Source organism: Dasypus novemcinctus, chromosome 19 (assembly GCF_030445035.2).
Source record: "Dasypus novemcinctus isolate mDasNov1 chromosome 19, mDasNov1.1.hap2, whole genome shotgun sequence".
Taxonomy (NCBI): Eukaryota; Metazoa; Chordata; class Mammalia; order Cingulata; family Dasypodidae; genus Dasypus; species Dasypus novemcinctus.
Window position 1 is genome coordinate 29,844,587 of NC_080691.1, and position 14,706 is coordinate 29,859,292.

At 38.0% G+C, this 14,706-nt stretch overlaps 1 protein-coding gene across 4 annotated transcripts in view; it reads right to left on the reverse strand.

Annotated features, from left to right (window-relative positions):
- Positions 1–14,706, reverse strand: part of CIT (citron rho-interacting serine/threonine kinase) — a 182,961-nt gene that overhangs the window by 39,344 nt on the left and 128,911 nt on the right. For all 4 annotated transcript variants that reach the window (XM_058281457.1, XM_058281456.1, XM_058281455.1 and 1 more), the window contains 3 exons: positions 8,045–8,098; positions 759–956; positions 77–270 (listed from right to left, as the gene is read on the reverse strand). In XM_058281457.1, coding sequence (XP_058137440.1) covers positions 77–270; positions 759–956; positions 8,045–8,098 — 446 coding nt within the window. The remainder of the gene's footprint in view (positions 1–76; positions 271–758; positions 957–8,044; positions 8,099–14,706) is intronic.

The window sequence follows — 14,706 nt, forward strand, 5'->3', positions numbered from 1 at the left end:
TCACCATATTCAAAACTCTCAGGCAGAACCTGCTGCAGTCATCTGTCATTAGATTTCTACAAACAAAAAGTCCCACCTGCTTTGTTTCTCAGTGTCCAACATCCTCTGTAACTCTCGAACCCGACACTCAAACTGGGACTTCTCATCACCAAGGACACTCCTCCACGCCTCCCACTGCCGCTCCTTTTCCAGCAGCTCATCATTCAGGGCTTCCAGATCCATGACCTGTTCTTCCAGCATTGTGCACGTGGTCTTCAGCGCCTCCATCGTCTGCAAATCAGTACCACTGAGTTGTGCCTTGTATCAAATGAGGATTTCCTGGATGTTACTTTTGTCGGATCAGTTTTAAGAAAGCACAAGTTTCTAACTACAGTCTGAAATACAGTTTACCTTTTCCTTCTACAGCCCAAGAGAACTGGTCAGGAATGGATGAAAGGCCCTTTCTGCCACCATCTTACAGGCAGAACCCAAAGCAAGGCCCGAGGAAAGAGTCCAAGTTTAAAAATAAAATGGCTTATACTAACCTCCCAGTGCAATCTATTTCACTCTTAGTTTTTCACATTCAAAATTAGGAGACAACACGCACTTTTAAAAGCCATCTTGAAACCCCACAGCCTACTTCAAAATACATAAATGATTGTAGAAAGAGCCAATTTATCATATGAGGAATACATGGAATGATGCATCAGGTACTTCCTCTAAAATCTGAATGGGCTCAAAGTCCTCCAGTGATCCCCCGATATCGTCTGCCTCCTTACCTGCTTCTGGCTGGTGAGCTGCATCTCTCTCTCTGTGATTTCCCGGCGGAGATGGTCCACCTCACTTCGCAGCTGCACTATCTCATCGCTGGCACCAGAGGCCTCGTCGAGTTGTTTGGACAAGTAAAAGTTTTGGTTGTTGAGCTCAGCGTTGTCCTCTGTCAGCTGGTTTAGCTGCTCCTCCAGGTCAGTGATTACCTAAAAGAGGAAAGGAATTTGGTTATTTCCTGCAAGCAAGTCACTTTTCAAGTCAAAGTTGGCATGTGAACCTAAGTGACACCAGCAATCAATGTGCAGCCAATGAATCAGCCCCCATCCCTGAGAGCCAAATCCAAGCTCCCACTCCCACCCGCTTACTCTGCTCCATGTGCCAGCTGGGTCCTGAGCCTCAACGGAGTTGCAACACCTACTCTCCAGCTCATTGGACTCACCCAGGACAGCTAACAAGGAGGTGAGGATGGACAACCACCACACCAAGGAACCGAGAGAGTCTACAACTGTAAGAAAGAGAGTTCCATCCATCAGCCGTTGGGACTAAAGCTGCCTCTCAGTTAGAGGTGGAGTGGGCATCACCATCTCAGATTCCTCAGGATTGGGAATGAACTATGGACTAGAGCAGACTTACTGGTATTCTACTACAGACTTATTGTGATTCTAGCAATGGAAGAACTTCTATCATTGATGTGAAGACAGTGGCCACTGGAGGTTCTGAGGGCAGGGAGAGGGAAAACAGATGTAATACAGGGGCAATTTCAGGATTTGGGAATTGTCCAGAATGACATGGCAATGACAGATATGGGCCATTATATATCTTGCCATAACCTATAGAATTATGTGGGAGAGAGTATAAACTACAATGTAAACTATTATTCATGCTTAGTGGCAATGCTCTAAAATGTGTTCATCAATTGCAATGAATGTACCACACTAATGAAGGATGTTGATAATGTGGGTAAATATGGGTGCTGTGGGGAATGGGACATTGGGAATCCCCTATATTTTTTATGTAACATTTATATAATCTAAATATCTTTTTTAATTAAAAAAACAACACCGTATTAGAAAAAGGAAAAGTCTTAGTCTCTCTCTAACTCAGGATTCATCTGGAAAATATGGCAAAAACAAACCAACAAAAAGTGACTGCTGGATGGAAGGGACAACTTTGAATGAGCTCAAGATAGTGAACGATATTATAACGTGGGAAACACAACCCAAGGGAAGAGGAATGATAAAGAGACTGGCATCACAATCACAAATTATGCTAAAAATGCCCATGACACCATCTATAGAACACTATAATTGGAGATGGTCCCACAGCCTTAGAAAATGAAATAAAGTTCTTACCAAGAAAGATGGACAGTGAAGGGCACTAAGAGTTATTTTAATAATATCACAGGCAATAAATTTAATTCCATGTAACAAAGGGGGGAAAAACGTTTCAGGAAAGCTCAGAATAGTCCTGATAATACAATATTGTACTATAGCATCACTTTAATGGTTTTTAATGTACAGTTAACTATCAGAAAATGAAAGGCACGTATATGAAATTGGCATTTTACTGAGAGTGATGTAATCTGGTTTTGCTAAATTATTTCCCTGCTCAATGGCAGAATGACTTCAATTTCAGTGTATTCAGGGCCTGTTCTCTCTGCTGAGGCTTAGTATCAGCACTTACACAGAGCTTTTACATATAATGCTTTAGAAATTAAAGGGCAATTTTCTAATAATAGTTGAAATAAGGCACACAGACAGTAAATTAAATTTTATTTAACAAAAAAGAAGTGAATTAAAAAGAAATGCTTTTGAGTCTATAATTATTGTTCCCAATTTCCAAACCTCGAGCAACTTAGTTTATGAGATGTTGCCATTGTTTCCACCACTAATCCCCTATTTTAACCTCCTTTGAGTATCCATTGAAAAAAAAGCCTTCCCAGGCACAGAGAAATAAAGAACATCAATTAAGTACATGTGTTCAATGTGGCTCAGAAAACAAAATTTTTCATTTTGTTACCTGAGCTAATAACCTTCTAAAGGAGTAAGTGGGCTAGTAAAATGACAAAAGTCATGATAATTCCTAACGTACAGGTTTGAGGTATACTGTCAGCTACAAGAGGGTGAAAAAAGATTATCTGGTTAGATTCTTAGTTAAGACTCATTCTTTATCAGGGAAAAAAAATAGAACAAATTTTCAAGTTTGTCATTCCTAGCAGTCTGTTATGCCTCCTCAGGATCCCTGTGTCACCCTTTCTGTGACATTGTTAAATCTCCTAAAATCAGAAACGATGAATAAACAATGCTCAGTCAGTAAATAGGTCTCCTTTCTGTAGGTAGTAAATGAATTCCTTATGATAGCCATCCTAGACTATGAATGTCTCCATTTACAAACTGTGCTTACTCCTACCTCTTTCCTAAGGAGAAATGAGAAGACTGAGGTAAAATGGCCTGGAAGATATGCCATAAAATGGATTCCAGAGCCCCCATAAGCCATCTTGAACCTTGCTAGGTTGGCTTCTCCATCTGTCTCATGGACATAAATACTGTATTTACTACCTTATCTGGGGTTTTTTGTTTGCGTGTTTGGTTGGTTGGTTTTTACTTCATCTGTTTTATTTTATTTTTATTGTCTTGCATATGCATACTATTCTATCTTAATATACCTTGTAAAATATAAGAATAAAAATTGATGACCAAGATGATGCTTCATCTTAAAGTTTACAGTGGTGATTCTTGGGGAACAAACAGATCTACAGAAACTCTATTCACATAAGAATATATAAGTGGAGCAGGTGTAGCTCAGTGGTTGAGCACAGGCTTCACATGTATGAGGTCCTGGATTCGACCCTAGGTACCTCCCTAAAATATATATATATATATCACCAAAATAATTTACTTGCCAAAGACAGATTTAAGCCTCTGGGTACCTACTTCCTTTCTCTGATTCATAGAAGAAAAAAATGCCACTTATTATGAGTCCATTTCTGCCACCTCACTCTTTCTCCCAAAATTAGATTACCAAGTGCTAAAGAAGAACCACTTGAGAAAAGTCAATGGGATGTCAAGATTATTTCTTCTCACTTCCATTGAGATGTGCCTATCAGAATAGGAGGGTCCCTCTATTTCCCCATTGTCACAGGATTTCAAGGGGCCTCATGACTGATTTCTATTTCCAGTTTGTGATTGCTGGTTCTATATTTGGTCATAGTTTCTATTTGGCCCTTTTGGCAAGAGGAGGATTATTGTTTGTGTGAAGCATCCATGCAGGGATTTAAAGGATTTTAACTCATTCAGATTTTTTTCCATTCTGTCTGCCCAAGGCATAACATGTTTAGCTTGTGGTCCTGTTCTGAGTTCCTGGAGTTCTGTATTAAGTGTCAGGCACCCAGATACCCACACACATATTGTTGAGATGATAAACTGATTTGAGAAATAGAGTGTAATCCCAATTCTAGGAAATTCAAAAATGCAACAATAAGCAATCTTCACAATCACCCTTTGACGTAAGTAGGCTATTCCTATTTCACAGATGGGGAAATTGGGGCAAGAGGGAAGCTAAATAACTTGCCCAAGTTCACACTGCTAGTCAATAGCAAAAAATCAGAATTTGAGCCCAGGCAAATTGGCTCCAGTCTTTGCTCACATCCCCTGTACTATTCTGCCCCCTTAATATAGGGAGAGAAGTATTTATTCAATGTTTCTTTCAGATCCTTGAAGCTCAAAATGATGGAGGGAGATGTATCTACCCTTCATTATAACCCTTCTTGATTGTGAACCATGTAACATGCAAGGAGAATTCTTAGTTCTATTTTGTGGCCACGATTATATTCTCTCCATACCAAGGGCAACTGACCTGTTTACTATATTATGTGTCTGTTAACCTCTCAGCCATACGAATAGAGGGTAAAAAGATAAATGGAAAGCTGTTCCATCTCAGCAGTAAAAAAAGATGTGGGAGACAGTTTTAGAATGCAGGTAGCCAGCAGAGTTTTTTTATATGCTGTTTTTAGAGATAAGAGATCTTGGTGCAGTTTCTGAGAAAGAGCAAGGATATAAAAAATAATCTACTCTGTCAAAAAAAAAAAAGAAATCTCTTTTTGAGGTTATCAGTTGCCTTTTCAAGACTGGCATGGAAACCTGGTGGTTCTAAGCAGCAGATGTTAACCTCTCACACCTACCTGGGAGACCAGGACAGGAAATGGCCAATGGCACATTGGGGGATGAAGAAACCAGTCAGATAATCAGCATCAGGCTAAAAAGATACAGGACTGAAGTCCTATTTTAATGCCTAGTTCTTTCTTGAAGGCAACTATTTGCATATTATTTATTTTTAATCTTATAGCTGACAGATTGATTCATAATTAAAACTGTGTCATATGTTTGCCCACCAACTCCCCTCTAAAACAGACTTAGGTAGGGTTTTAGGTGCCAGATTGAATCAAATCCTTTTTTAAATCTCTTCAAAATATAGAAATGGTCTGAGCTTGAAAAATCTTACTGTTCATGAGCTTTGGAAAGCTGCTTCCTGGGAGCTCCTGTCGATGGAGTTATTATGCAAATTCCATAATAATGAAAATGACATGTCCTAGCACAGACCTTCTTGGATAGCTCTAAAAAGAAAGGCGCATCCACCACTTTCTTCTGAAATGTCTTTAAAGCAACCTTTGAACTTGCAAAGGTATAGACAAGACCAACTTTGACTATAGCTGCTTAATGTTTTTCTAAAGCTTAATGTTTTTCTAAAGTGGTTTTCAGACTTTTTAAAGCAGCAGAACCATTTTCCAAAGAAAAGATAATATTAACACTTTTCATGTGCCAGGCCTTGTGTGTGCAATTTGCATGCATCATCTCACTTCTTGCAGCAAGTCCATGAGTCAGATATGATTCTGATTCTATGATATAGTGTTTCTAAGTTTTAATGTTTCTGAAATGTAAATGCATATTAGAACTAAGCAGCTGTCTCCCCTCATGCACCCAACTCCCAAAGAGCAGTTTTCAAATTAATTATGCATTTTACCATCAGTGATGTATTGGAATTGAGGAAATACAATGTCATCCCCATTTTACAGATAAAGAAACAGAGGCTTAGAATATAATGTTACTTAGGTTACTAGGAGGCCAATTTGGAATCGGAACCCAGTCTGCATGACTCCAGGGTCCATGGCTTAGACCAGTAGGCTAATGAGCTGTATTAGTTAAAATGTGGGTGGGGTCACCCTCTCAAGTTCCCCCTCCCACTTGGAGAGGCCCCCAGAGCTAAGGTGAAGCAAGGATTAAAGGTCACTGTTCCAGAAAAAGCAAACTTGAGAGATACTGAAAGTATAAAAGTTACATAAGTTTAAAGAGCAACCAAATTCATTCTATATATTGTTGTATTCCATTAGAAATAAACTTCAATTTTAAAAATGGGGAGTGGATTACAAAGGAGGACAAGGAAAGTTTTGGGGGTGATAGATCTGTTCATTATGTTGATTGTTTTGATGGTTAAACAGGTACATAACATGTCAAAACTCATCAGTTTATTGTACATCAATTATACCTCAGTAAAGCTGTAAAAAAGAAAAAGTTCTTATGACAAAAAGACTAAAAAAGGAGAAAAGAAAACTCAGATGAATGGAATAGGATTGTTAATTACACATTTAAAATGCATCCAAGTTTATTTAATGAAAAATTGGTAATATAAAAAAATCACCAACAAAGCTAATTTATATTTTATTCAGTATGTAAAATAAGAAACCAAGACAGTAGGATACTAAAAACTAGGGCAGAGGACAACAGGAAAAGAACGCACTCAATCCTTAAGGAAGGGAAGGAGAGAGTGGAGAAAATCAACAGCATTTCTAAGGCAGGCCCTCTTCTCATTCAGCCATAGGATAAGGAAACACAGAATCTGCGAGGCACCAACTAGAGTCAAATATAACCACATCTCATGATCCAGCAATTCCGCTCTTAGGAATATGCTCATCAGAATTAAGTGTTAATAGCCACCAAGAGACTTGTATGCAATTGTTTCCTAGTAGCCTTATTCATAACTGCCCCACATGGAAACAATCCAAATGTTCATTAACAGAAGAATGAAGAAACAAATTGCAGTCTACTTGCACACTAGAATACTGCATAGCAATGAAAATGAACAAATTACTGACAGACACAGCAACATGGATGAACTTACAGGCAATATGTTAAGCCAAAAAAGCCAAACCTGGAAGAGTGCCTCCTCTGTGATTCCATTTGAACGAAGTTCAAGAACAGGCAAACCTAATCTATAGGGTCACCCATGGGAGCAGGGGAGTGCTGATGAGAAGAGGACATGAGGGAGCCGAGGGGCTGAAAATATTCTGTATCTTGATCTAGGTTATGGTAACACAGCTGTCTAAATATGCAAAGACATCATTGGGCTGTTTGCTTAAGATTGGTGCCTTTATGCACTTACTGTATACCTAAATGAAGGGGAAAAGCATATACTGTCAAGAAATAGAGTTCATTACAAAAAGAGAGAGAAATATGTACATAAAAGGGGCCGGGGGATTTCTGGAAATTCACAGATACAAATAATACAAACAGGGACAAGAGTACTAAGAACTGACAGAGAAAATAAAAGAGCTGACATAAAGACCAAAGTAAAGATGTGGCACCATGGAGGAGGATAGCATTCTTATCTCCAGAAAGGGGTCTATTTCAGTCCTTTTTCCTTTGGCAAGATAAAAAATAGACTGAGTCCAGGGACCCTACCCTATTATATAATCCATTAATGATGCTTATCTGCTCATGGAATTTACTTCTCTCCTGATAAATAACATCACCTAAAGAATCCTAGAGCTTGAGATTACATGTCAGGAAGTTGCAATTTCGAGGCCCATGGGAGAACAACTCACTGGCTGTACCTCTGTGGAGGGGCAGTACGCTGGAGAAGCCTGTTCCTGGTGTCTGGACAGTGCCTAGCTCAGGCTGGTCTTGGAATCTTCTACTTTGGAAAAGAAATGGGGAGCTGCCTTGGGACTTTTGTAGCAGCTACTGAGAACTGTTAGTGGTTCTGCAGTGAGAATCATTTTGACCACCACTGTCCTCCTCCCCAAAACATAAAGAATGATTTTAGTTTTCTTAAAAATTGACAGAAACCTGTGAAACCAAGTTTTATCTGGGGCTGAAAAACTCCAGATCAGTTTGATCACATTAACCACATCAAGCTGAAAAGCCTTATCAACAGTCAGTCACTGATATTATAAAGAGCCATTCCCATTTATTTCTGTTTTAGTTTCATTTTATTTTAATCAACTTGGGCTCATACTCACAGTACAGCTGTTACGAAGGGCATCAAATTTGCGCTGGATTTCATCTCTATGTGCCTGAAAGGTAAAAAGTTGGTTATAAATTTTTCATAGGGTATAATTCAAGTCTACATGGGACAGGTCAAATATAGGGAAGAGCAATATTTGCCTAGAAAGCAAAGTATGGTACTGCAGCAGCCCCTGCATCTGTTTTATAAAAAACGAAGTAATTAAGTCATCCCTAACATCAGAAATAAACTACAGAAACATGAAAAGCTAGATTAATAGCAGTTAACTATTTGGACCACGCATGCTTACCCTGCATTTTCATTCTCCTTCTTTTGTCTTATTCCACATTCTAAAACAATGAATAATCTTTCCCTCTTCCCTCCAACTGAACTCTCTCCAACCTATTCCCCAAAAGAGTGACACACACCCACATGGACACACATACAAGACAAATGCCAGGTCAAAGTGGAGACTCTTTTTTAATTGAAAGCTGCTAAGATTAGGAAAACCCTACATTGGTCTTGAAACAAATACACAGGCTTTCCCTGAGGCAGAGCTGCCCTAAAACAGCAGTATTCAATCAATCAACAAATATTCCTTCAGAGTATGCTATATCCCCAGTCACCATACTCTATAGGCATACATGGCCTCCTCCTTCATTCTGGTGAAGGAAGATAGAACACAGACAAGTACATGATTACAAACCCAGGACAAAAGGTGGGGATAGATAGGAACCTACTTAGATAAGATGGTCAAGGAGGCCTCTCTGAGGAGGTGACATGTAAACTGAAACCTGTAGGACAATGAGGGGCCAGAAAAGAAAAGGGCACAAAGGCCCAAATTTGCAAAGACCCCACGGCAGGAAAAGCATTGGTGCATTTGATGAACAAAATAAAAAGAGCAGAGTGGCTACAGGAGTTTTTCAAACCTCAAGCTGTAATCCAATACTAAGCCATGACAAGCGGGATTTTTTTCTTTTTCTTACATCAAAATATACCTAGTGTAGTAAAGGTTACCATTGTTGTAGTTCTGAAGTTTCAGTTCATCAAATTTAAGTTGCTATCTATTTTAAGACCTATCATGACTTTATGTAACATTAAAAAAACCTATTGCCAAACTACGGCATGTTTATATGTCTGTAGTTTTATGACTATAGACTACATCCTGATTTCAGATACTTTCGAATCAATTAAATATTATATATATATATACATATATATATGTGTGTGTGTGTTCCCTTGTATTAGACTGCAAGGTAAAATACATTCTTCTGTGGGTTGTTGTGAAATAATTTTTGATTATTTTTGAAAACCACTTTGCTAGAACACAGCAAGAGAGAGACAAACAGGTCCAAGATGACAGTAGTGAAGTAGGTAGAGACCAAGAAAGTTGCAGGCCCAGTGAAGAGCTTACATTTCATTACATTACATTTCATGCAAGTAATTGGAAGAAAAATAAGTTTTAACAAGAGAGTATCCTGATCTTTTTTCTGTTTTAAGATCATTGTGGATGCTATAGGAAGAATACATTGAAGTGCAAAGCAGCAAGAAACTCTTGAGAAAGTTGGTGCTGTCATTCAAAAAAGAGGTGACTGGTGGCCTACAGTATAGGTACAACAAAGATGGAGAGAAGTGGATGGACTTAAGATACTTTTTAGAATCACAAGGAACAGGACTTGCTAATGGATGTGGGGAGTGAGGGAAAAGAGAAGTCAACAGAGCCTAACAGACTTTTGACTTGAGGTCAAAGGGTGCCATTTGTTTAGCTGTGGAAGCCCAGAGAAGAACCTACCTTGAGGCCAAAGCAAAAGTGGGCCTCCTGTTTAAAAAAAAAAAAAAGTGTGATGTTTTCTTTCATATGTCTATTTTGTCCTAAATTGGTATTAAAAGTTTAGAACAGCAGATTTCTTCTGATAATGCAAAGAAAAGATTACTGAAGTTGAAGCCATAAAAATAAAAACTATCTAAAATGAAACACAGAAAGGAAAAAAAAAAAAGACTAAATAATGAACACAGCATCCATGAGCTGTGAGACAACTTCACATGGCCTAATGCACATGTAATTGTAATCTCTGAAAGAGTGGTGGGGTAAGACCAAAAAAAAAAAAAAATCTGAAGAAATAATGACCAAAATTTTTCCAAACTTGATGAAAACCATAAATTCACAGATCTAAAAACTTCAATAATATCCAAGCACAAGAAACATGAGGAAAATTAATTCAAAGCATATCATAATCAAATTCTATAAAACCAGTAACAGAGATCTTAAAATCAGCCAGAGAAAAACACAACATATAGAGAAACAAAGATAAGAAAGACAACCTATTTCTCATCAAAATAAAAGCTAGAAAACAACTGTGCAACAAAATGAAGTACTGAAAGAAAAAAAAAACCCCATCAACCTAGAATTCTATACCCAGAAAAAGTATCTTTCAAAAACAAAAGTGAGGGAAGCAGATATGGCTCAATGGATAGAGCTTCCGCCTACCATATAGGAGGTCCAGGGTTTGATACCTAGGGTCTCCTGGCCTGTGTGGCGAGCTGGTCCATGTGGAGTGCTGCCGTGTGCAAGGAGTGGCCTCTGCACAAGGAGTGCAGCTTCACAGAGCTGCCCACACGGAGAGCTGATGCAGCAAGATGATGCAACAAAAAAGAGACACAGAGAAGAGACAATATGAGATGCAGAGAACTAGGGAGCTGAGGTGGAGCAAGAGAATGATCACCTCTCTTACAATCCATAAGGTCCCAGGATGGGTTACCAGAACTGCCTAATGAGAATACAACAGACACAGAAGAACACACAGTGAGTGGACACAGAGAGCAGACACCAGGGTGTGGTGGGGAGAGGGGCAGGGAAGGGGAATAAGGAAAAAAAAACAAAAACAAAAGTGAAATAAAGACTTAAAAAATTAAAGGAATTCATCACCAGCAGACCTGTACTATAAGTAGTGTTAAAGGAAGACCTTCAGGCAAAGGAAAATAACCAGAAATCTGGATCTACACAAAGAAATGAAGAGCACAGAAAAATGGTAAAACAAAATAGAGTAGCACAAACAAATTCATAAATAAAAATCAGCTTCCCAAATACTTAGTCCCTATTTTTATGGACTAATTTTTTTTTCTTCAAAAAAAATCAATCTCTTTTTTGCCCAGCAAGAATAACAGAAATTAGTTATTTCTTGAATAACAAATTGAATAAGAATACTATTTATTTCAAGTAGGAGTGTGGCTATTTGCACTATTGTTACAAACTCATCTGTGACCAAGCAGCAACCTCTTCCTTGTGGTCTGGCCCCAAAGACCATCTAACCCTTTTCAAGTATATTCCATGATCACCAAGGACAAAGGGCAAGGATTTTTCCTTGAGGAAGAATAAGGTCCAAGGGTTAATAAACTTTCAATCAAGGGCCAGCAAACTTTTTCTTTAAAGGGTCAGGCAGTAAATATTTTTGGTTTTGTGGGTCATGCAGTCTCTGATGTCACCACTACTCAACTCTGCCCTCATAGAGTGAAAGAAGCCATAGATGATCAACAGACAAATGGGGATAGCTGTATTCCAATAAAATTTTATTTACCAAAAAAACAGGTGACAGATAAAGAGTTTGACCCACTGGCTGTAGCTTGCCAACCCCTGTTCTAGATAACTATTTGGTATAAATCTCTCAAAGACAGAAACAGCTGGAATTTGTTTTTAGGAGTAAATGGTATAATGTGCCTGGACAGAAATTTTTAGAGTAATGCTTCTATAATTTGTTAAGCAGCTTTTTTGTCTGTTATTTTATCTTTTGAAGTTGAAATAAAGTTTACTTTAAAAAAAAAAAGGTATAAACAGTAAGCTGAGACTGTGAAGGCAAATCCTTCAAAGCATAAACAATGATCACTGGCCTAGACTTGGGGATAGAAGCCCTGTTCCACTTTCTTACGTTCTACTTTCTTACTAATAGCACAGTTCCCGACTAACACCACACCATTAAGACCTCATCTAACTCTACCACTGGAGTCTGAAATTTCAGTCAGTAATACTGATCTATTGCCAATAAAATGAACCATTATGGGACCTTTGGCTCACTGTGACACATCAAACGGCAATCATCTTTGAAGGTATAATGTAATGAACTACCATCATTATGGCTTTCGATTATCGATTGTGACGTAGAAACACAAAGTACAAAACTGATCCTGTTGTGACTTCTAGAAATACTACTATAGTAATTAAGAAGTACTTAATTGAGTAAGAAAATGGTAAGAAACATATGTTATATGCTTCTTTGAAATAAGATGTAAAACAAATACATAAAAAAATCATAAGGGCACAGTAGTATATATAGTTAAATACATTAGACAATAAAGTAGATTTATTATTATTGTATTATAGACTTATTATTATTCTAGCAATGGAAAAACTTTTTCATTGCTATTAAGGCAGTGGCCACTAGATGTTCTGAGGGGAGGGAGAGGGAAGAATAGGTGTAATATTGGGGCAGTCCTGCATGAAATTACAATGAAGGATACAGGCCATTATATATTTTGTCATAACCTACAAAATTTTGCAGGACAGAGTGTAAACTATAATGTAAACTATAGTCCATGGTTAGTAACAATGCTTCAATATGTGTTCATCAATTGTAACAAATGTACCACACTAATGAAGGATGTTGTTAATGTGGGAAAGTGTGGGAGGGAAAGGAGTTGGGGCACGTGGGAATTCCCTACATTTTTTATGTAACATTTATGTAATTTAAAGCTTCTTTTCAATATAAAAAAAAAATAAAATTCACAAACCACCTAACTCAAAGGAATTACATAGCAATACTTATGAAAAAAATAAAATGTAAAACACCTTGCACACACACGATAAAATATGAAAGACAGGCTTTAGATTCCCATAATTAAATATTTGAGTGTTAATTAGGTATTAGGTGCTACAGGGGATATTTACATTCTTAAAAATTACTGAGGATACCAAAGAGTTTTTTATGTGTGTTATATCTTTCTGTAAATGCCACATTAAAAAACTGAGATTTTTTTCAAATATTTGTTATTTACTTAAAAATAACAGTAATATCGCTTTTGCTCTATCACTGCAAATGTCAACACAATGAAAAACGGCAAATAACATCTTAGTATTATAATCAAAGTAGTTTTGACCTCAGGGACCCTCAGTGGTCCATGGAATCTACTTTGAGAATGACTGACCCAGGAAGTAGATGGTAACAAGATAGAATGGGCAGGCTGCAGCCAGCCTTGCCTGAAGACCAGATACACATTCTGTGCCTTCACTAATTTTAAGGAAAGTTAAAAAGGAAGAAAGAAAACAGAATTACAATGCAGTTTTGATGAGTGAAAATACCTGCAGAGCTGAGAGAAGGAAATAAGAGCTTAAATCCATGGTCAGGATTCCAGAACACACAGGTTTCTAAGCATCCATCATTTTCCAAGGGAAGGCAGGTGCCAAGCAAGACTGTCACCTTGCCGCAATTTCATATGTTGGCTACCACAAAATGGCTTACTAATTGAACATAGGACTTGATATTTGTGCAAAAAAAAGAGAGTGTGCATTGAATGATTTCAATGAGTCAAAAGAAGATGGCTTTATGTGGTGCAGCAGTGCTCCAAAATATGTTCACCGAGTGCAATGAGTATGCCACAATGATGGGTGAGGTTGTTGGTATGGGAGGAGTGGGGTGGGGAGGTGAGAGGTATACAGGAACCATTTTTTGAAATGTATATATCTTCAAAAAATACAATTTACAAAAATGATGGGGGTGGGGGAATGGGGAGTGGGTTACATGGAACCTCGTTTTTTAATGTAACTTTCTTTGTGATCTATTCACCTTAATTTTAAAAAGTGTTAAAAAAAGAAAAAAAATAAGGATGGTTTTTGGATCCCATAATCAAGCTAGGCTGAAAGAATTCCTTTCATTAGTTTCTCCAGCTTTAGACTCAATTATTAAACATTAGTCATCTGACCAAATCAGGAAAAGAGCTCATGTAGGGACATAACATGTAGGGACATAACATGAGACCTTGCTGGTGTCCACAGAGCAAGCATGTAGAGCCACGCCTCTGCCCTGTGGTCTCATTTGGAGCAAGCATGCAGCGCCTCACAGCACACATCTGCATGCTATGAAGTACAGTTTCAAATTTTCATCCTTACACAAAGGCAGTGCCTGGGATCTGGAGTATAAAGTCTAAGCTGAAAATCCTCTTTCCACAACAAGTACTGAAGTATCTTAAAAGTGTAGCTTTTCACTTAAATTTGACATTTTTTCTTGTTCTCTATCTTGATTCCATCTCAGTTTTTAATGGCCAGTGAATTTCAATGCAAGTACAATTGACAGGATGGGTAAAATGAGAGCAGGAAAAAAAGAATGTATTAGGAGGGCCAACAATGGCTTCCCAGGGGCCCTGCCAAGATTCTTCAATAGAGAGCTTCAATTTAACTGTTTCCATCTAATTTGGTCCAGGGTGGAGGCCAAACAGGATAACTGCTCCTATTCCAGGCTAGGAGGTAAAGCCCTCTTAAGAATTAAGCAATAATAGTCCACCAGCCTATTTCCTTTGATTATTGATGAAACAGCCTACAGTGAAGCTCACAAACCTCCTAGGAGATCATTTTTAGGCCCAATTGATTTGATTGATGCTTGTGTTATATCTGAACTTGGGCCTCAAACAATG